This window comes from Anomaloglossus baeobatrachus, chromosome 5 (assembly GCF_048569485.1).
Source record: "Anomaloglossus baeobatrachus isolate aAnoBae1 chromosome 5, aAnoBae1.hap1, whole genome shotgun sequence".
NCBI classification, from domain to species: Eukaryota; Metazoa; Chordata; class Amphibia; order Anura; family Aromobatidae; genus Anomaloglossus; species Anomaloglossus baeobatrachus.
This window is the reverse complement of record NC_134357.1, coordinates 103,672,770-103,695,948: the sequence shown is the minus strand read 5'-3', so window position 1 is coordinate 103,695,948 and position 23,179 is coordinate 103,672,770. Positions and strand designations below refer to the sequence as shown.

At 39.5% G+C, this 23,179-nt stretch overlaps 1 protein-coding gene across 1 annotated transcript in view; it reads left to right on the top strand.

Moving 5' to 3' along the window:
- RNLS (renalase, FAD dependent amine oxidase) overlaps nucleotides 1–21,322 on the top strand; it is a 263,379-nt gene extending 242,057 nt beyond the window's left edge. Inside the window, exon 7 of the mRNA XM_075352353.1 lies at nucleotides 20,930–21,322. Coding sequence (XP_075208468.1) covers nucleotides 20,930–21,088 — 159 coding nt within the window. The 3' untranslated portion in view covers nucleotides 21,089–21,322. The remainder of the gene's footprint in view (nucleotides 1–20,929) is intronic.
- Nucleotides 21,323–23,179: the final 1,857 nt, after the last annotated feature.

Sequence of the window (23,179 nt, the reverse complement as noted above, 5' to 3'; positions counted from 1 at the left end):
GCATACCTGCCATGAATATTAGGAAAAAGGAGATATTTAGCAATCGCATTGATCAATGTAACTGAGCCCCAAGGCCTCGTCAAGGCATATCTCTATATTGGGGTCCCTAGCTCTGTGACCCTAACTGTGTGTCATCTCATTGCAATTAAAAACTGCTATGGGTGGAGAGGGGTAACTAAGGACTTTCTTATATAGGAGATGGAAAAAACATGGCCGAAAGGGGCGGAGCTGTGTTCACATTCAGAAAAAAAACTACATATAACTGAATAGGATAACTGAAGTGAGCACTAATATATATATTATGAGTGCAAGCCAAAAATTACATACTATATACGGATAAGGCTGCACATCAAACTTAGATAATGGTATAATGCCTCAAGCATATGGACAAATATTGGAATATACAATGAAAAATGCTACTTGCTAATTTGAACATGTGAATAATGAATTGCATACCTGCCATGAATATTAGGAAAAAGGAGATATTTAGCAATCGCATTGATCAATGTAACTGAGCCCCAAGGCCTCGTCAAGGCATATCTCTATATTGGGGTCCCTAGCTCTGTGACCCTAACTGTGTGTCATCTCATTGCAATTAAAAACTGCTATGGGTGGAGAGGGGTAACTAAGGACTTTCTTATATAGGAGATGGAAAAAACATGGCCGAAAGGGGCGGAGCTGTGTTCACATTCAGAAAAAAAACTACATATAACTGAATAGGATAACTGAAGTGAGCACTAATATATATATTATGAGTGCAAGCCAAAAATTACATACTATATACGGATAAGGCTGCACATCAAACTTAGATAATGGTATAATGCCTCAAGCATATGGACAAATATTGGAATATACAATGAAAAATGCTACTTGCTAATTTGAACATGTGAATAATGAATTGCATACCTGCCATGAATATTAGGAAAAAGGAGATATTTAGCAATCGCATTGATCAATGTAACTGAGCCCCAAGGCCTCGTCAAGGCATATCTCTATATTGGGGTCCCTAGCTCTGTGACCCTAACTGTGTGTCATCTCATTGCAATTAAAAACTGCTATGGGTGGAGAGGGGTAACTAAGGACTTTCTTATATAGGAGATGGAAAAAACATGGCCGAAAGGGGCGGAGCTGTGTTCACATTCAGAAAAAAAACTACATATAACTGAATAGGATAACTGAAGTGAGCACTAATATATATATTATGAGTGCAAGCCAAAAATTACATACTATATACGGATAAGGCTGCACATCAAACTTAGATAATGGTATAATGCCTCAAGCATATGGACAAATATTGGAATATACAATGAAAAATGCTACTTGCTAATTTGAACATGTGAATAATGAATTGCATACCTGCCATGAATATTAGGAAAAAGGAGATATTTAGCAATCGCATTGATCAATGTAACTGAGCCCCAAGGCCTCGTCAAGGCATATCTCTATATTGGGGTCCCTAGCTCTGTGACCCTAACTGTGTGTCATCTCATTGCAATTAAAAACTGCTATGGGTGGAGAGGGGTAACTAAGGACTTTCTTATATAGGAGATGGAAAAAACATGGCCGAAAGGGGCGGAGCTGTGTTCACATTCAGAAAAAAAACTACATATAACTGAATAGGATAACTGAAGTGAGCACTAATATATATATTATGAGTGCAAGCCAAAAATTACATACTATATACGGATAAGGCTGCACATCAAACTTAGATAATGGTATAATGCCTCAAGCATATGGACAAATATTGGAATATACAATGAAAAATGCTACTTGCTAATTTGAACATGTGAATAATGAATTGCATACCTGCCATGAATATTAGGAAAAAGGAGATATTTAGCAATCGCATTGATCAATGTAACTGAGCCCCAAGGCCTCGTCAAGGCATATCTCTATATTGGGGTCCCTAGCTCTGTGACCCTAACTGTGTGTCATCTCATTGCAATTAAAAACTGCTATGGGTGGAGAGGGGTAACTAAGGACTTTCTTATATAGGAGATGGAAAAAACATGGCCGAAAGGGGCGGAGCTGTGTTCACATTCAGAAAAAAAACTACATATAACTGAATAGGATAACTGAAGTGAGCACTAATATATATATTATGAGTGCAAGCCAAAAATTACATACTATATACGGATAAGGCTGCACATCAAACTTAGATAATGGTATAATGCCTCAAGCATATGGACAAATATTGGAATATACAATGAAAAATGCTACTTGCTAATTTGAACATGTGAATAATGAATTGCATACCTGCCATGAATGTTAGGAAAAAGGAGATATTTAGCAATCGCATTGATCAATGTAACTGAGCCCCAAGGCCTCGTCAAGGCATATCTCTATATTGGGGTCCCTAGCTCTGTGACCCTAACTGTGTGTCATCTCATTGCAATTAAAAACTGCTATGGGTGGAGAGGGGTAACTAAGGACTTTCTTATATAGGAGATGGAAAAAACATGGCCGAAAGGGGCGGAGCTGTGTTCACATTCAGAAAAAAAACTACATATAACTGAATAGGATAACTGAAGTGAGCACTAATATATATATTATGAGTGCAAGCCAAAAATTACATACTATATACGGATAAGGCTGCACATCAAACTTAGATAATGGTATAATGCCTCAAGCATATGGACAAATATTGGAATATACAATGAAAAATGCTACTTGCTAATTTGAACATGTGAATAATGAATTGCATACCTGCCATGAATATTAGGAAAAAGGAGATATTTAGCAATCGCATTGATCAATGTAACTGAGCCCTAAGGCCTCGTCAAGGCATATCTCTATATTGGGGTCCCTAGCTCTGTGACCCTAACTGTGTGTCATCTCATTGCAATTAAAAACTGCTATGGGTGGAGAGGGGTAACTAAGGACTTTCTTATATAGGAGATGGAAAAAACATGGCCGAAAGGGGCGGAGCTGTGTTCACATTCAGAAAAAAAACTACATATAACTGAATAGGATAACTGAAGTGAGCACTAATATATATATTATGAGTGCAAGCCAAAAATTACATACTATATACGGATAAGGCTGCACATCAAACTTAGATAATGGTATAATGCCTCAAGCATATGGACAAATATTGGAATATACAATGAAAAATGCTACTTGCTAATTTGAACATGTGAATAATGAATTGCATACCTGCCATGAATATTAGGAAAAAGGAGATATTTAGCAATCGCATTGATCAATGTAACTGAGCCCCAAGGCCTCGTCAAGGCATATCTCTATATTGGGGTCCCTAGCTCTGTGACCCTAACTGTGTGTCATCTCATTGCAATTAAAAACTGCTATGGGTGGAGAGGGGTAACTAAGGACTTTCTTATATAGGAGATGGAAAAAACATGGCCGAAAGGGGCGGAGCTGTGTTCACATTCAGAAAAAAAACTACATATAACTGAATAGGATAACTGAAGTGAGCACTAATATATATATTATGAGTGCAAGCCAAAAATACATACTATATACGGATAAGGCTGCACATCAAACTTAGATAATGGTATAATGCCTCAAGCATATGGACAAATATTGGAATATACAATGAAAAATGCTACTTGCTAATTTGAACATGTGAATAATGAATTGCATACCTGCCATGAATGTTAGGAAAAAGGAGATATTTAGCAATCGCATTGATCAATGTAACTGAGCCCCAAGGCCTCGTCAAGGCATATCTCTATATTGGGGTCCCTAGCTCTGTGACCCTAACTGTGTGTCATCTCATTGCAATTAAAAACTGCTATGGGTGGAGAGGGGTAACTAAGGACTTTCTTATATAGGAGATGGAAAAAACATGGCCGAAAGGGGCGGAGCTGTGTTCACATTCAGAAAAAAAAACTACATATAACAGAATAGGATAACTGAAGTGAGCACTAATATATATATTATGAGTGCAAGCCAAAAATTACATACTATATACGGATAAGGCTGCACATCAAACTTAGATAATGGTATAATGCCTCAAGCATATGGACAAATATTGGAATATACAATGAAAAATGCTACTTGCTAATTTGAACATGTGAATAATGAATTGCATACCTGCCATGAATATTAGGAAAAAGGAGATATTTAGCAATCGCATTGATCAATGTAACTGAGCCCCAAGGCCTCGTCAAGGCATATCTCTATATTGGGGTCCCTAGCTCTGTGACCCTAACTGTGTGTCATCTCATTGCAATTAAAAACTGCTATGGGTGGAGAGGGGTAACTAAGGACTTTCTTATATAGGAGATGGAAAAAACATGGCCGAAAGGGGCGGAGCTGTGTTCACATTCAGAAAAAAAACTACATATAACTGAATAGGATAACTGAAGTGAGCACTAATATATATATTATGAGTGCAAGCCAAAAATTACATACTATATACGGATAAGGCTGCACATCAAACTTAGATAATGGTATAATGCCTCAAGCATATGGACAAATATTGGAATATACAATGAAAAATGCTACTTGCTAATTTGAACATGTGAATAATGAATTGCATACCTGCCATGAATATTAGGAAAAAGGAGATATTTAGCAATCGCATTGATCAATGTAACTGAGCCCCAAGGCCTCGTCAAGGCATATCTCTATATTGGGGTCCCTAGCTCTGTGACCCTAACTGTGTGTCATCTCATTGCAATTAAAAACTGCTATGGGTGGAGAGGGGTAACTAAGGACTTTCTTATATAGGAGATGGAAAAAACATGGCCGAAAGGGGCGGAGCTGTGTTCACATTCAGAAAAAAAACTACATATAACTGAATAGGATAACTGAAGTGAGCACTAATATATATATTATGAGTGCAAGCCAAAAATTACATACTATATACGGATAAGGCTGCACATCAAACTTAGATAATGGTATAATGCCTCAAGCATATGGACAAATATTGGAATATACAATGAAAAATGCTACTTGCTAATTTGAACATGTGAATAATGAATTGCATACCTGCCATGAATATTAGGAAAAAGGAGATATTTAGCAATCGCATTGATCAATGTAACTGAGCCCCAAGGCCTCGTCAAGGCATATCTCTATATTGGGGTCCCTAGCTCTGTGACCCTAACTGTGTGTCATCTCATTGCAATTAAAAACTGCTATGGGTGGAGAGGGGTAACTAAGGACTTTCTTATATAGGAGATGGAAAAAACATGGCCGAAAGGGGCGGAGCTGTGTTCACATTCAGAAAAAAACTACATATAACTGAATAGGATAACTGAAGTGAGCACTAATATATATATTATGAGTGCAAGCCAAAAATTACATACTATATACGGATAAGGCTGCACATCAAACTTAGATAATGGTATAATGCCTCAAGCATATGGACAAATATTGGAATATACAATGAAAAATGCTACTTGCTAATTTGAACATGTGAATAATGAATTGCATACCTGCCATGAATATTAGGAAAAAGGAGATATTTAGCAATCGCATTGATCAATGTAACTGAGCCCCAAGGCCTCGTCAAGGCATATCTCTATATTGGGGTCCCTAGCTCTGTGACCCTAACTGTGTGTCATCTCATTGCAATTAAAAACTGCTATGGGTGGAGAGGGGTAACTAAGGACTTTCTTATATAGGAGATGGAAAAAACATGGCCGAAAGGGGCGGAGCTGTGTTCACATTCAGAAAAAAAACTACATATAACTGAATAGGATAACTGAAGTGAGCACTAATATATATATTATGAGTGCAAGCCAAAAATTACATACTATATACGGATAAGGCTGCACATCAAACTTAGATAATGGTATAATGCCTCAAGCATATGGACAAATATTGGAATATACAATGAAAAATGCTACTTGCTAATTTGAACATGTGAATAATGAATTGCATACCTGCCATGAATATTAGGAAAAAGGAGATATTTAGCAATCGCATTGATCAATGTAACTGAGCCCCAAGGCCTTGTCAAGGCATATCTCTATATTGGGGTCCCTAGCTCTGTGACCCTAACTGTGTGTCATCTCATTGCAATTAAAAACTGCTATGGGTGGAGAGGGGTAACTAAGGACTTTCTTATATGTATATGTTCAGTTATATGTAGTTTTTTTTCTGAATGTGAACACAGCTCCGCCCCTTTCGGCCATGTTTTTTCCATCTCCTATATAAGACAGTCCTTAGTTACCCCTCTCCACCCATAGCAGTTTTTAATTGCAATGAGATGACACACAGTTAGGGTCACAGAGCTAGGGACCCCAATATAGAGATATGCCTTGACGAGGCCTTGGGGCTCAGTTACATTGATCAATGCGATTGCTAAATATCTCCTTTTTCCTAATATTCATGGCAGGTATGCAATTCATTATTCACATGTTCAAATTAGCAAGTAGCATTTTTCATTGTATATTCCAATATTTGTCCATATGCTTGAGGCATTATACCATTATCTAAGTTTGATGTGCAGCCTTATCCGTATATAGTATGTAATTTTTGGCTTGCACTCATAATATATATATTAGTGCTCACTTCAGTTATCATATTAAGTTATATGTAGTTTTTTTTCTGAATGTGAACACAGCTCCGCCCCTTTCGGCCATGTTTTTTCCATCTCCTATATAAGAAAGTCCTTAGTTACCCCTCTCCACCCATAGCAGTTTTTAATTGCAATGAGATGACACACAGTTAGGGTCACAGAGCTAGGGACCCCAATATAGAGATATGCCTTGACGAGGCCTTGGGGCTCAGTTACATTGATCAATGCGATTGCTAAATATCTCCTTTTTCCTAATATTCATGGCAGGTATGCAATTCATTATTCACATGTTCAAATTAGCAAGTAGCATTTTTCATTGTATATTCCAATATTTGTCCATATGCTTGAGGCATTATACCATTATCTAAGTTTGATGTGCAGCCTTATCCGTATATAGTATGTAATTTTTGGCTTGCACTCATAAAAAACTTCATCCACGGCTTCCGGCTCTGTACCTGATCCCTAAAATCCACAAGGATCCAACTAACCCCCCTGGCAGACCAATAATATCAGGGAATGGCAGTCTCATTGAATTGGTGTGTCAGGTTATTGATTATTATTTGAAGCCGTTGGTATGTGAGTTACCATCTTACATTCAGGATACCACGGCGGCTCTCAGACGTTTGGATGGGATTCATCTAGAGGATAATATGGTGATGGTGTCTGCTGACATAGAATCCCTATATACCTCTATTAGACATCCTGATGGTCTGAGAGCTGTCTCTTGGTATCTTGGGTCTAGTAATATTGCACGACCTACGGCTGAGGTAATTCTAACTCTGTTAGAGTATATACTGACACACAACATCTTCATATTCAATGGGAAGGTCTACCTACAGACTCAAGGTACTGCCATGGGTGCTTGTTGTGCGCCATCCTATGCCAACCTTTTTTTGGGGGCATGGGAGCGGCAGATCTTTGTGAGTGATAATAACCTATGTACACATCAGGTCTTAAATTGGATCAGGTATATTGATGATGTGTGGTTCATCTGGGAGGGTGATGTGGGTGGATTACAGGAATTTATGCAGAGTTTAAATCAAAATAATCTAAACATTAAACTCACCTTCGAGTATGGCCGAGAGATCAATTTTCTGGATTTAAGAATTGTTGCATTGCCAGATGGCATGCTGTCCACTCAGGTGTTCCGTAAACCCACTGCCACCAATTCTTTATTACTTGCTTCGTCCGCACACCCCAAGAGTACAATTAAGGGGATTCCTATTGGCCAGTTTCTCAGGGTCAGGAGGATCTGCTCGGATGACACGAGTTTTATGACCCATTCTGAGGAACTGGCCCATAGATTTGAATCAAGAGGGTATAGTCGGAGGACAATCAGGCGTGGGTTCAAAAGAGCAGCAGGGTTGTCTAGGAATTCCCTCCTTTTTTCTAACAAGGTGAAAGTAAAAAATGACCAGACAGTGCGTCTCATTACCACGTTTAACAACAAGTGGGATAAAATGAGGACAATTGTTCAAAAACACTGGAGTATCCTACTGACGGATCCAGTTTTAAAAAGGATTCTTCCATCACGACCATCTATTGTGGCTAAACGTGGTAAAAATTTGAGGGATATGTTGGTCCATAGCAACTATGAACCTTCTCGGACGAACATATCCAGCCAACCATTATCGGTAGGCTTTTTTCCCTGTGGCCTTTGCAAAGCGTGTGCCAATCTTGTGAAGTCTAAGAAATTTCACAACTTTGATGGATCACGTGAGTTCGATATTAGGCATCGGATCACGTGTTCCTCTAAAGGAGTGATTTATAGGATTGAGTGCCCGTGCAAAAAAGTCTATGTAGGGCTAACCACTAGAGAGCTAAAAATTAGAATCCGTGAGCACTGTCTGGACATTGAGAAAGCTAAAAGTATTACTGATGATAGTCAGTTAAAAACTATTCCCAGACACTATAAAAAATTTCATGGCTGCAACCCTACTATGCTCAGAGCGAAAGGCATTGATCTGGTGTCTCTTGGGACTAGGGGGGGTGACCTGGGTAGGTTCCTAGCCCAGGTTGAAAGTAAATGGATTTATAGGCTGGGAACATTGACTCCTAATGGATTGAATGAGAATATGGGGTTCTCAGCTTTTTTGTAACCCTGTTTTGTTCATGTCTAGTTGGGGTTATTAAGTTTTATGTCCATATGACGTTTTTTAACGTTTTGTAACGCTTTATGCATTCTGTGCAAGGTGATACCTGTTTTTAGTCAGGTGTGTTTGGTGGGTTTTTGTTCTTTTATGATTTTAATTGTCTGTTTTTTCAGCTTAATAGGATACCATATATTTGGTTTATTATCATCTATGAAGTGTTCCAACTCTACACCTACAGAGATGTTCTTTTCCGATGACCCTATGGCCAGGAAAAAAGGAGCTACTTTTCAAGCCGCTTTCGGGATAATGGGACGATTAAAAAGTGCCAAAAAATTGCTATTCATATTGGTGGAGTGGTGTGATTGGCGGTTTATGCCACATAGTATATGATGTTTAAGGGTTTAATGTATATTATATTATGTATATGTGTATACTAAAATATAACTATTTGTTGTCTCAATATCATGTTATGTGTAGATGTGCCCTTTGAGGCCCATCTGTGCGGTTTGTATTAATAATGGGAACCAAGCATGAGATTTTCCTCTCTGGTTTTTCTAAGTATCATAGATTACCCAGTGCGCATGTCTGTTGGTGCCGCTCGCTGGCCGTCCCACATCGCGTCAGTAGCGTTACGTGGTTGCCATGACTCACGATCATGTGGGTCATGACATCACGGTCACGTGATCGCGACTTGTGGGAGGTCCATTTATTAGCGTCTGTGGCAACCATTGTCATGCGCCATAATTGGATTAATCTGCGTTCTGCTCTGACGCGATAAGGGCGGTTTGAGCTCTCTGTTTTCTATTGGTCACTTGATGCTTTTAAACCAACCCGCCCCTCACCTCTGACACGCTCCTCGAGAAAGCCATTTGCGAAACACGTGTAGGAGTGTGAGGGTCACGGCAGGACACCATTCATTCAGGTGATGTACTTTCATGATATCATTGTGATAACACTATGGTGGGCGTTAGCCTATCTTTAATGAATATTTGTCTGATATCATTGTAATTATGCCATGATTAAGGCGTTTAGCCTATCTTTAATGAGTTTTGGTGTCTGTGGAGCTATCCGGGCTCTGCGATAGTGACTGTACGGTCTTTTGAAGCCCAAACTGCATTTCCTATGCTATAAGGGAACCCATATACTCTTTTATTTTATTTATTCTTATGAGTACAAATTACTTATGGGTGAACTGTGCATTAGTGAATATTTGCAGTATTGATAAAAAAACGCGGTCAAAACCGCAGAGTCTGTGTTTGGTCCACTAGAACATGCAATATTTGATTTATTTAAATTCACCTGTGTTTTTTGGTGTAAACATCTCATTGATCGATGGGTGATCAATATGGGGATGTAATTACTGTTTCTGTCCGTGCCTCTCTTTTTATTCGGTACCTTTTGCTAAAACATTTTAAATATATGTTTAAATAAAGATTATTTTTATTGAATAATGGCGTCACTCCTTTGATTTGGACATCCATTGATGCCCAATATAATGTGTATAAAGTAGCTCTTTGGAGTGCCATGAGCTAAAATTTGATGGACATGAGGTGGTTAACTATTCAGTTATATGTAGTTTTTTTTCTGAATGTGAACACAGCTCCGCCCCTTTCGGCCATGTTTTTTCCATCTCTTATATAAGAAAGTCCTTAGTTACCCCTCTCCACCCATAGCAGTTTTTAATTGCAATGAGATGACACACAGTTAGGGTCACAGAGCTAGGGACCCCAATATAGAGATATGCCTTGACGAGGCCTTGGGGCTCAGTTACATTGATCAATGCGATTGCTAAATATCTCCTTTTTCCTAATATTCATGGCAGGTATGCAATTCATTATTCACATGTTCAAATTAGCAAGTAGCATTTTTCATTGTATATTCCAATATTTGTCCATATGCTTGAGGCATTATACCATTATCTAAGTTTGATGTGCAGCCTTATCCGTATATAGTATGTAATTTTTGGCTTGCACTCATAATATATATATTAGTGCTCACTTCAGTTATCCTATTCAGTTATATGTAGTTTTTTTTCTGAATGTGAACACAGCTCCGCCCCTTTCGGCCATGTTTTTTCCATCTCCTATATAAGAAAGTCCTTAGTTACCCCTCTCCACCCATAGCAGTTTTTAATTGCAATGAGATGACACACAGTTAGGGTCACAGAGCTAGGGACCCCAATATAGAGATATGCCTTGACGAGGCCTTGGGGCTGAGTTACATTGATCAATGCGATTGCTAAATATCTCCTTTTTCCTAATATTCATGGCAGGTATGCAATTCATTATTCACATGTTCAAAGTAGCAAGTAGCATTTTTCATTGTATATTCCAATATTTATCCATATGCTTGAGGCATTATACCATTATCTAAGTTTGATGTGCAGCCTTATCCGTATATAGTATGTAATTTTTGGCTTGCACTCATAATATATATATTAGTGCTCACTTCAGTTATCCTATTCAGTTATATGTAGGTTTTTTTCTGAATGTGAACACAGCTCCGCCCCTTTCGGCCATGTTTTTTCCATCTCCTATATAAGAAAGTCCTTAGTTACCCTCTCCACCCATAGCAGTTTTTAATTGCAATGAGATGACACACAGTTAGGGTCACAGAGCTAGGGACCCCAATATAGAGATATGCCTTGACGAGGCCTTGGGGCTCAGTTACATTGATCAATGCGATTGCTAAATATCTCCTTTTTCCTAATATTCATGGCAGGTATGCAATTCATTATTCACATGTTCAAATTAGCAAGTAGCATTTTTCATTGTATATTCCAATATTTGTCCATATGCTTGAGGCATTATACCATTATCTAAGTTTGATGTGCAGCCTTATCCGTATATAGTATGTAATTTTTGGCTTGCACTCATAATATATATATTAGTGCTCACTTCAGTTATCCTATTCAGTTATATGTAGTTTTTTTTTCTGAATGTGAACACAGCTCCGCCCCTTTCGGCCATGTTTTTTCCATCTCCTATATAAGAAAGTCCTTAGTTACCCCTCTCCACCCATAGCAGTTTTTAATTGCAATGAGATGACACACAGTTAGGGTCACAGAGCTAGGGACCCCAATATAGAGATATGCCTTGACGAGGCCTTGGGGCTCAGTTACATTGATCAATGCGATTGCTAAATATCTCCTTTTTCCTAATATTCATGGCAGGTATGCAATTCATTATTCACATGTTCAAATTAGCAAGTAGCATTTTTCATTGTATATTCCAATATTTGTCCATATGCTTGAGGCATTATACCATTATCTAAGTTTGATGTGCAGCCTTATCCGTATATAGTATGTAATTTTTGGCTTGCACTCATAATATATATATTAGTGCTCACTTCAGTTATCCTATTCAGTTATATGTAGTTTTTTTTCTGAATGTGAACACAGCTCCGCCCCTTTCGGCCATGTTTTTTCCATCTCCTATATAAGAAAGTCCTTAGTTACCCCTCTCCACCCATAGCAGTTTTTAATTGCAATGAGATGACACACAGTTAGGGTCACAGAGCTAGGGACCCCAATATAGAGATATGCCTTGACGAGGCCTTGGGGCTCAGTTACATTGATCAATGCGATTGCTAAATATCTCCTTTTTCCTAATATTCATGGCAGGTATGCAATTCATTATTCACATGTTCAAATTAGCAAGTAGCATTTTTCATTGTATATTCCAATATTTGTCCATATGCTTGAGGCATTATACCATTATCTAAGTTTGATGTGCAGCCTTATCCGTATATAGTATGTGATTTTTGGCTTGCACTCATAATATATATATTAGTGCTCACTTCAGTTATCCTATTCAGTTATATGTAGTTTTTTTTTCTGAATGTGAACACAGCTCCGCCCCTTTCGGCCATGTTTTTTCCATCTCCTATATAAGAAAGTCCTTAGTTACCCCTCTCCACCCATAGCAGTTTTTAATTGCAATGAGATGACACACAGTTAGGGTCACAGAGCTAGGGACCCCAATATAGAGATATGCCTTGACGAGGCCTTGGGGCTCAGTTACATTGATCAATGCGATTGCTAAATATCTCCTTTTTCCTAATATTCATGGCAGGTATGCAATTCATTATTCACATGTTCAAATTAGCAAGTAGCATTTTTCATTGTATATTCCAATATTTGTCCATATGCTTGAGGCATTATACCATTATCTAAGTTTGATGTGCAGCCTTATCCGTATATAGTATGTAATTTTTGGCTTGCACTCATAATATATATATTAGTGCTCACTTCAGTTATCCTATTCAGTCCGCTCTCTGTGGCCGGCAAAGATTAGTAGTAACGAGCAGGCAACACAAAGCAGAGCACACTGTCAGTGCGCATTTACAGAATGCTCAGTGTGAAGTGTGCCACTCCCTCATGCCTTAGGATTCTCAAACGAAGCATCATCACAGAGGAAATAGTAAAGAAAAATACAATAGCAGTTAGATAGTGTAGTTAGGGAAGGATAGGGAGTTGTTAATGCAAGTATATTAGAAATTAGTTAAAACTACAGCATTAAGCATATAGCATTAGGGATTTAGATGAAAATGTCTTTGCCCTCCGGCACCCTATTCTCGAAAACCACCTCTGAAGCAATATTTTCATCAGGATTACATGTTTATTTAATGTAAGTGATGAGACATATACAGTTGTGCTCACAAGTTTACATACCCCGGCAGATTTTTTGCTTTTTTCAGAGAATATAAATGATAACACAAAATCTTTTTTTTCCACTCATGGTTAGTTGTGGGGTGAAGCCATTTATTGTCAAGCTACTGTGTGTTCTCTTTTTAAATCAAACATAATGACAACCAAAAACATCCAAATGACCCTGATCAAAAGATCACATGCCCTGGTGATTTTGGCCTGATAACATGCACAGAAGTTTACACAAATGGGTTTGAATGGCTAATAAAGGTAACATCCTCACCTGTGACCTGTTTGCTTCTAATCAGTGTGTGTGCATAAAAGCTGAGTAAGTTTCTGGGATCCAGACAGATGCTTGTATCTTTCATTCAGCCACTGATGTTTCTTTATTGTGAGTCATGGGGAAAGCAAAAGAATTGTTAACGGATCTATGGGAAAAGATAGTTGAACTGTATAAAACAGGAAAGGGATACAAAAAGATATCCAAGGAATTGATAATGTCAGTCAGAAGTGTTCAAACTGTGATTAATAAATGGAAAATCAGGGGCTCTGTAAAAACCAAACCACAATCAGGTAAACAAACAAAAATTTCAGCCACAACTGCCAGAAAAATTGTTTGGGATGCAAAGAAAAACGCACAAATAAGATCAGTTCAAATACAGGACTGAAAACTAGCGGTGTGGCTGTTTCAAGATGCACAATAAGGAGGCACATGAAGAAAAATGGGCTGCATGGTTGGATTGCATGGTTGAGCTGCCAGAAGAAAGCCATTACTGTGAAAATGACACAAAGTATCTTGCCTACAATATGCCAAACAGCACAGAGACAAGCCTCCAAACTTCTGGAACAAGGTAATTTGGAGTGACGAGACCAAAATTTAACATTTTGGCCACAACCATAAACATTACATTTGGAGAGGTGTCAACAAAGCCTATGATGAAAGGAACACCATTCCTACTATAAAGCACAGAGGTGGATCGCTCATGATGTGGGGATGTGTGAGCTACAAAGGCACAGGAAACTTGGTCAAAGTTGAAGGAAAGATGAATGCAGCACGTTATCAGCAAATATTGGAGGCAAATTTGCACCACTCAGCCTGGAAGCTGCGCATAGGACATACTTGAACGTTCCAACATGACAACGATCCAAAACACAAGGCCAAGTCGACCAATTATTGGCTACAACAGAACAAAGTGAAAGTTCTGGAGTGGCCATCTCAGCCTCTTGACCTCAATATCATTGAGCCACTCTGGGGGGAACTCAAGCACACAGTTCATGAAACAAAGCCCAAGAATTTACAGGAACTGGAGGCTTTTGGCAAAGTAGAATGAGCAGCTTTACCATCTGAGAAAATAAAGCACAATAACCACAAAAGACTTCAAGCTGTCATTGATGTTAGCGGGGGAAATACACAGTATTAAGAACTGGGGTATGTGAACTTTTGATTAGGGACATTTGGATGTTTTTGGTTGTTATTTTGATTTGAAAAGAGAAAACACAGTAGTTTGACAATAAATGGCTTCACCCAACCACTAACCATGAGTGGAATAAAGATTTTGTGTTATTCATATTCTCTGAAAAAAGGTCAAGAAAGCAAAAAATCTGCTGGGGTATGTAAACTTTTGAGCACAACTTGTAAATTAAATAAATCTCTCATCACCAATGTCTCATTCGGATGCCATAAGGATTTTTTTTTTGTGGGGCAGCATTGTTCTGAATGGCATAGGGGATTAACCTGTTCCAAACAAAGGTATCCAATAAAAAAAAACAAAAAACCCCAAAAATTATGGTGATCCTGTGGTAATGGATGATACTATATGGCATCTAATGGAGAAATGTTTAATATATAGTAGATCACTTAAAATAAGTACATCCCTCACATTTTTTGTAAATATCTTTTCATTGGACAACACTGAAGATATTACACTTTGATACAATGTAAAGTAGCCAGTGTACCAGTATAACAGTGCAAATTTGGCATGCCCTCTAAAAAATGTAAGACACCGATTAATATCACTTTTGTGATATACTGTATTTGCCCTGGTGTATATATTGAACAGCCACCTAAGCACAATATGAATTTAAACAAAATTGGACACCCTCTAATGATAATGAAATGGCTCTGCTTAAACTGTGGCAGCCTATACAGTAAATCCGGCAAGTGAGCTACAGAAAACAAAAAAATGTCAATGTATTCTTTCTGCACTAGTGACCAGTCTGCGAGCTGGAACATTTCAAGATTATTTTTCTTAATACCAATGATATAAAAATTGAGAACTAAATGCTAAAGTATATTTATAGAATTAAAACATGATTTAAATAATATATAATGTTTGGTTATGTTTTCCCTTTAAAGGCTGTAGTTATATGATATAAAGAAAAAAAAGATTTCTAAGGGAATAAAATTTCTTCTCATCATTCAGTACTTCTAATTACATCAAGTGTGCTTAGAATACAGCTCTTGATACAAATCTATAGCCTCATCTTTGAATATCTGAGCTGCTCTGTTTATACAAACATACAAACATTGCACCGCCATTTACATCACTCATTCAACCAATTATTTATCTTACTAAATTCTTCCGTAAACCAGTCTAAAATGTACAAATTTAACACTGGGAGTTCTTTTTTTGCATAGTTTAAATAATTGTTAATTCCCCATTGACTAGTTAGTTGGTTCGTATTTAAAGTAACAATGTATTTAATGTTACCATATTTCATAATAATGTGTAAAATAATGTGTAACACGGTGCCTACTGGGTTCTATGTTAGGATGTAGATCAATACTGGTAATCCATATGTTTTACTTAAACAGGGGTAGGAATACGTTTTTCTGCCAACGGCCAGTTGGATGTTTTCACCACCGTTTGGGCCCGTACAAAATTATAAATTTGAAAGTTATCCTGCTGTATTTGGTCAAACATTTAATAAACTCACACCTGATATAATATCGTGAACTGATTCTTTTTGGTAGGACATGTGATGTTTGATGATATTGATGATGTTGTTACTCGCAACTGCTTTTCCAGGTTTGCATCGGTCTGGAGCGCAGTCGATTCTTTGCAATCAAATTTGAAAAGAACTGATTGCAGCAGTAAGTTGTACCGAACACAGATGGATAATACACTGCAAGTCTCCACACATTGGGAAATTCATCACTGTTCATGCAACATTTATGGAACTCAAGCAGTAGCTGGATTGTCACATAAAGGACATCAAGATTTTTATATATACATCACATAGGAGACACTAAAGGGTACTTTACACGCTGCGAAATCGGTACCGATATCGCTAGCAAGCGTACCCGCCCCCGTCGGTTGTGCGACACGGGCAAATCGCTCCTTCCTTCCTCATTGCTCGTTGATCATCTATCTTTCTTGTCACATGCTGCGATGTCGCTAACGGTGCCGGATGTGTGTCACTAACGACGTGACCCCGACGATATATCGTTAGCGATGTCGAAGCATGTAAAGCACCCTTAAGACTTATACGCACGTCACATAGGAGACACCTAGAGTACTGTACACTCATCAAAAAGGAAACATTGAGACTCCTTTACACTCATCACATAGGAGACACTGAGACTACTGTATATATCACATAGGAGACATTGGGGCTGGAGCATAAACATCAAATAGGAGCTGCTTGGGTTGAAGCATGTACATCACATAGAAGATACTGGGGCTGTAGCATATGCATCCCATAAGAGATGCTGGGGCTGCAGCATATACATCACATAGTAGATGCTGAGGTTGCAGCATATATATCACATAGGAGACACTTGGACTGGAGCATATATATCATACAGGAGATGCTGGGACTGAAGTATATACATCACACAGGAGACACTGTGGCTAGAGCACATTCATCACATAGGAGACAATGGGGCTGGTGTATATACATAACACAAAAGACTATGAAGAATAAGCATATACTTCACATAGGCCGCAGCATGTACAACACATAAGAGATGCTGGGGCTTCAGTATATACATAACAGGAGACGCTGGGTCTGTGGCATGGACATCACAGGAGACACTGGGGCTGTGGCATATACATCACAGGAGACGCTGGGGCTGAGGAATATTCATCACATAGAAGACACTGTGGCTGCAGCATAAACATCACTGGTGACGCTGGGGCTACACTATATATATCACTATAGACAATGGGGCAACGTCTACATCGGTGACACAGGAGTGCAAAGTATGCTGATTCTGCCCACAAAGTAGGTCCCGATGGTGGAACTGGCCAGCTTCAGGACGTAATCCATCATTGCATGCACCGCAGTGTTCAGTGATGAACATTGTGTGTGCATGCTCTCAGTATAAGGAGGGATTAAAGGGCCAGCAAAATGGGCTGCCAGCTCAAGCACTGGGGTCCCATGGAATTTGTCCAGGGGTTGGAGAAAAAGACATTTGAGGATCGTTGGCGGAGCATGGGCCAAAGTTTCCCATCCCTGTGCTAAACAATTAGTTATATTAGCCAGAGGCTAAAAGAGCTTCCTTTAGTCTTCCATATGACCATCTTCCACTTTATTAACATGGAAGTCTCCAGGGGTGGGATTCAGCCGGTTCTGGAGAACCGGTTGTTAAAATAGCAGCCGGTTCCCCGAACCGGCAACAAACAGCTCCGGTGATCCGGTTCCTTATATTCATTTGTGTTAGTGTCTTTAAGACTCTAAAGGCTACTTTACATGCTGCGACATCGCTAGCGATCTCATTAGCGATGTGAAATTCTAGATCGCAAGTGCGACCTGTCGAGATCGCACATGCGTAAAATGACCTATGTACGATCTCGAAAGATCGCACTTGCGCTCTAGAATTTCACATCGCTAATGAGATCACTAGCGATGTCGCAGCATGTAAAGTAGCCTTAACACAAATGAATCCCCGTACCTCCGCGCCGCAATTCCGGGTTCAGTGGAGCCTGTCTGCTCCCTGACCCGGCGTGCAGCGATGCGCTGACACTGCAGAGAAGTCATGGCAGTGTGAGGAGGTAGCTCCTCCTACTGCCGTCTGTCAGCGTCAGTGTGATTGCAGAGTGCCGCGGAGGAGGACGGAAGACAGAGGAGAGGCCGTTGGTGCTTGGAGCAGGTAAGCGCTCAGTGAGACGAAGATGCAGGGAGCAGGGAGAGGAGCCGCATAAGATGGCAGCTATATGGGGTAAGGGGCCGCATAAGATGGGAGCTATATGGGGAGAAGAGGCCACATAAGATAGGAGCTATATGGGGAGAGGGGCCACATAAGATGGGAGCTATATGGGGAAAGGAGACCACATAAGATGGGAGCTATATGGGGAAAGGGCCACATAAGATGGGAGCTATATGGGGAAAGGAAGCCACATAAAGATGGCAGCTATATGGGGAAAGGAGACCACATAAGATGGGAGCTATATGGGGAAAGGAAGCCACATAGAGATGGCAGCTATATGGGGAAAGGAGACCACATAAGATGGGAGCTATATGGGGAAAGGAGACCACATAAGATGGGAGCTATATGGGGAAAAGAGACCACATAAGATGGCAGCTATATGGGGAAAGGAAACCACATAAGATGGGAGCTATATGGGGAGAGGGGCCACATAAGATGGGAGCTATATGGGGAAATTAAGCCACATTAAGATGGCAGCTATATGGGAAAAGGAGTCATATGGGACATGATCTGCAGTGGAAAAGGAGCACATGGGATGAAATCTGCTGGGGAAAGAGGCCATAATGGGATGGGATCTGCAGGGGGAAAGAGGCCATAATGGGATGGGATCTGCAGGGGGAAAGAGGCCATAATGAGATGGGATCTGTAGGGGGAAAGAGGCAATAATGAGATGGGATCTGTAGGGGGAAAGAGGCCATAATGAGATGGGATCTGCAGGTGAAAGAGACCACATGGGATGGGATCTGCAGGTGAAAGAGACCCCATGGGACTCCAGCTGTGGCTATGGGTAACCTGAGTGACGTCACCGCTGACCGCGAGGCTCACTTCATTTGTTGTGTGGAGCTCACAGTAGGGGGAAAGAGGCCATAATGGGATGGGATCTTCAGGGGGGGAGAGACCACATGGGATGGGATCTGCAAGGGAAAGCAGCCACATGGGATGAGATCTGTATGGGGAAGGTCGTCCGTTCCAATTTTAGCAGGGCTCCTTTAGTAATAATTTTTAAAAATTGTAGAAAAAACGTTTAATACAATATGACTGACAGTGACTGGAACATCTGGTGCTGGACAGGTGAGTGACGGTGGAGGAAGGGAAGAAGGGGAAAGAGATTATGCATTAAATTACGTGGATTTTTTGGTTGAGGAAAGTGCGTGAAAATGGGTGTGGCTAACAAAATGGGTGTGGTTACAGAATGGGTGTGGTTGTCAAATGGGCGGGGTTTACAGAGAACCTGTTGTTAAAAATTTGAATCCCACCCCTGGAAGTCTCTGAGTAATGGATGCCACTATATTTGCCTATGTTATTGCCTAAACATGTGAAACAAAGCAGTCTTAACAGCATGGTGTCAGTATAACAGCAACCGTTCCTTAACCATTATCCCTCATAATAAAATTTGCAAATGAATAAGCAAAAGAAGTGATGAACAATGTACCGCTGCTGGTTATATGGGTTAGTGCTGACATGCACTGTGTCTTCGGTGTTAGGCTAGATGCAGACTGTTTGTGGCCACTGTCAGCAGGTACCCCAGGTGGAGGCCAGAAGAACATACCATTGGCTGTCCATCTGGTAATTGAGGGCCTATTAGAATGTAAAAGTGTAAGCCAGGGAAAGCTCCTGGTATGTTCTTTTAATGAAGTACACAAAAACAACCTATATGAGACCACCACCTGACAGCTGATACATGCCCGATCAATGAACAGGATATATCATGCACTGGCTCTATATTTTCAGCCATATATATATTAATCTCTGAAATGCTGCAGCCTTTCAGAGAAAAACCTACTTTAAAAGCCACCAGGGACTGAGCCGCATGGGGGACTATTTGGATAGGCCGGTCCCCAGTGGCTTCTCCCCACCCGCACCCCTGGAGTGACAGGTCTCTATGTGTGCATGTATAGGGATAGATCGGTAGTGGTTGAAGAGAAGTTGCCAGGGAAATGTCTCTCCCATTATTCTCCTGTGCTACTCGGTCCCCCGTGGTTTTTAAAGTATTTTTTTCTTGAAACGCCACAGTATTTCAAGGGCAAACATACCTGACTGATATCAAACAGCCAGTGCCTAAACATAGTGCCCGTAGATTTGGCAGCATGTATGTGCTGTCAGGTTCCCTTTTAAGTTTTTCACAACAGTACAACGATAGAACTTTTTTTACAGGATGTATTTTCTTTGGGGGCTTCCTGACCCTCCCCTGTCGGCAGATGTGATTATTAGAATGTCACATGTCACTCATTACTTTATGCTATCATTTGCATCTGGTGTGGACATATCATTGCTGCAACCTGTGTGGCCACACAAGGGCCCAAGAGGTTAGGGAGCCCATAACTTCCTCCAAAGCGGGTGGAATTGTGCATTGTGATGGGCTATTGGGCTGTAGAGGGCCCATATATTGTTGCACCAGGGTCCATTTCTGTGTGTGTCCGCCAGTGGTTGGCATGTTGATGGCATTTTGTCTTGTAGAAATACTCTATTAGTGTTCGCTTGTGTTCTAGCCTTTGTTGTCGCTGACTTCTATTGCTGACAGATTGCTATGATTTACGTTGCAGGTTACAGAGGCTTTTCCGGATTGTCCAGGTCAGATAACTCTGCACAGCGAGCCTTTCCTTCTATGCGGTGGAGATGGATTTACGCATTCAAACTTTGATGGATGTACAGAATCGGCCTTACGGATTGTGGAGTCTTTAGTCTCCCGGTCTCATCGTTGACACTAGACGATTATATATAAAGTAGAGATGTGATCATATCAATTTTTATGTGTGAGCATTACAACACTGTGCTCTCCGCTTAATTACATTTATTGTTTATTATGGCTTTTCTGGCGTCTTCTGAAACTGATGCTTTTATTGATGTGACTGCGAGTTACTTTACATCTCTTGTTTGTTATAGAATAATGAAACTGATTTATTAAAGCTTTTATGACTCGGTGATGTTATTTAAGGTAAAAGCCCTGGATTTACATAAAAAAATTGTTATTTTGATTTACATAAGAAGATTTACATAAGAAGAGTATTTTTGTTTTATGGGGGGGAAAAACTAAAATCAATTAGATACGCTTCAAATGTTGTGTCTATAAATCGCTACAGGCGACCAAATGTAACCTTAAAGAGTAACCGTCGTTTGATAAATTTTATTTTAACTTCTTCCTGGACTGACCATTTATTCTTAATTCACAGGTAGATTCTCCTTTTAGTAAATACAGATTTTTTTTTCATTTCTGAGAAATAAGAGGACAACTGGTGCTTATAAAGTTCTATGGAAAGCTGGATCTCTGGTTTCAGAACTTGCAGTGTACAGTGGAACCTTGGATTACGAGCAAAATTGGTTCCGGGACTGTGCTCTTAAACCAAGTTACTCTTATATCAAAGCAAATTTTCCCATAGGAAATAATTGAAACGCAGACAATTCGTTCCACAACCCAAAAATATTTACAGTATTTATACAAATGTATTACAGTAATACAAAATAATTTACTGTATTCATATAAAATTATTACCGTACACTAATACAAAATACTGTACAGTAAAACACATATTAAATTTAACTGCACATTAGCTTACAATAGAATTGTTCGTGTGTGAGAGGTACAATACAAGCAATGGGCTCTACTGGTTAGCCGAAAGAGAGTACAATACTGTATCCACAAATGCAAATTGATAGATATGCTATATAGTATGTACTGTATTGTGCGATAGTATACTGTATACAGTAAACAGTACATATAGACAGAAAGTTACCTCCAGAGCGGGTCAGAACTCCGTGAAAGGCCGGAACCGGAAGTGTACATGGTGGGAATTTGCTCTTATTGCAAATCATTGCTCTTAAACCAAGTTTATACATTTGTAAAAAGCTTTTCTGGTATTGCAAAACGCTCTCAAACCAAGTTACTCTTAATCCAAGGTTCCACTGTCTTTGCGCCTCTCCCTGCCCCTCCATAGAATTTTAAAAGCACAAACTGTTATCTCCTATCTCATTAATAACAAAATTTGTCTTCACTGAACTCAAGATTATACTCATGAATTGAGAGTTAAAGATCAATCCAGGAGGTGAAAGAAGAAGATTTCTCTTATAAGATTTATTACCAGGTGGCTTATTTTCATGTGTTCTATTTACAGTCATATGAAAAAGTTTGGGCACCCCTATTAATGTTAACCTTTTTTCTTTATAACAATTTGGGTTTTTGCACCAGCTATTTCAGTTTCATATATCTAATAACTGATGGACTGAGTAATATTTCTGGATTGAAATGAGGTTTATTGTACTAACAGAAAATTTTCAATCCGCATTTAAACAAAATTTGACAGGTGCAAAAGTATGGGCACCTCAACATAAAAGTAATATTAATATTTTGTAGATCCTCCTTTTGCAAAAATCACAGCCTCTAGGCGCTTTCTGTAGCTTTTAATGAGTTCCTGGATCCTGGATGAAGGTATTTGTGACCATTCCTATTTACAAAACAATTCCAGTTCAGTTAAGTTTGATGGTCGCCGAGCATGGACAGCCGCTTCAAATCATCCCACAGATGTTCAATGATATTCAGGTCTGGGGACTGGGAATGCCATTCCAGAACATTGTAATTGTTCCTCTGCATGAATGCCTGAGTAGATCTGGAGCGGTGTTTTGGATCATTGTCTTGCTGAAATATCCATCCCCTGCGTAACTTCAACTTCATCACTGATTCTTGCACATTATTGTCAAGAATCTGCTGATACTGAGTTGAATCCATGCGACCCTCAACTTTTACAAGATTCTTGGTGCCGGCATTGGCCATACAGCCCCAAAGCATGATGGAACCTTCA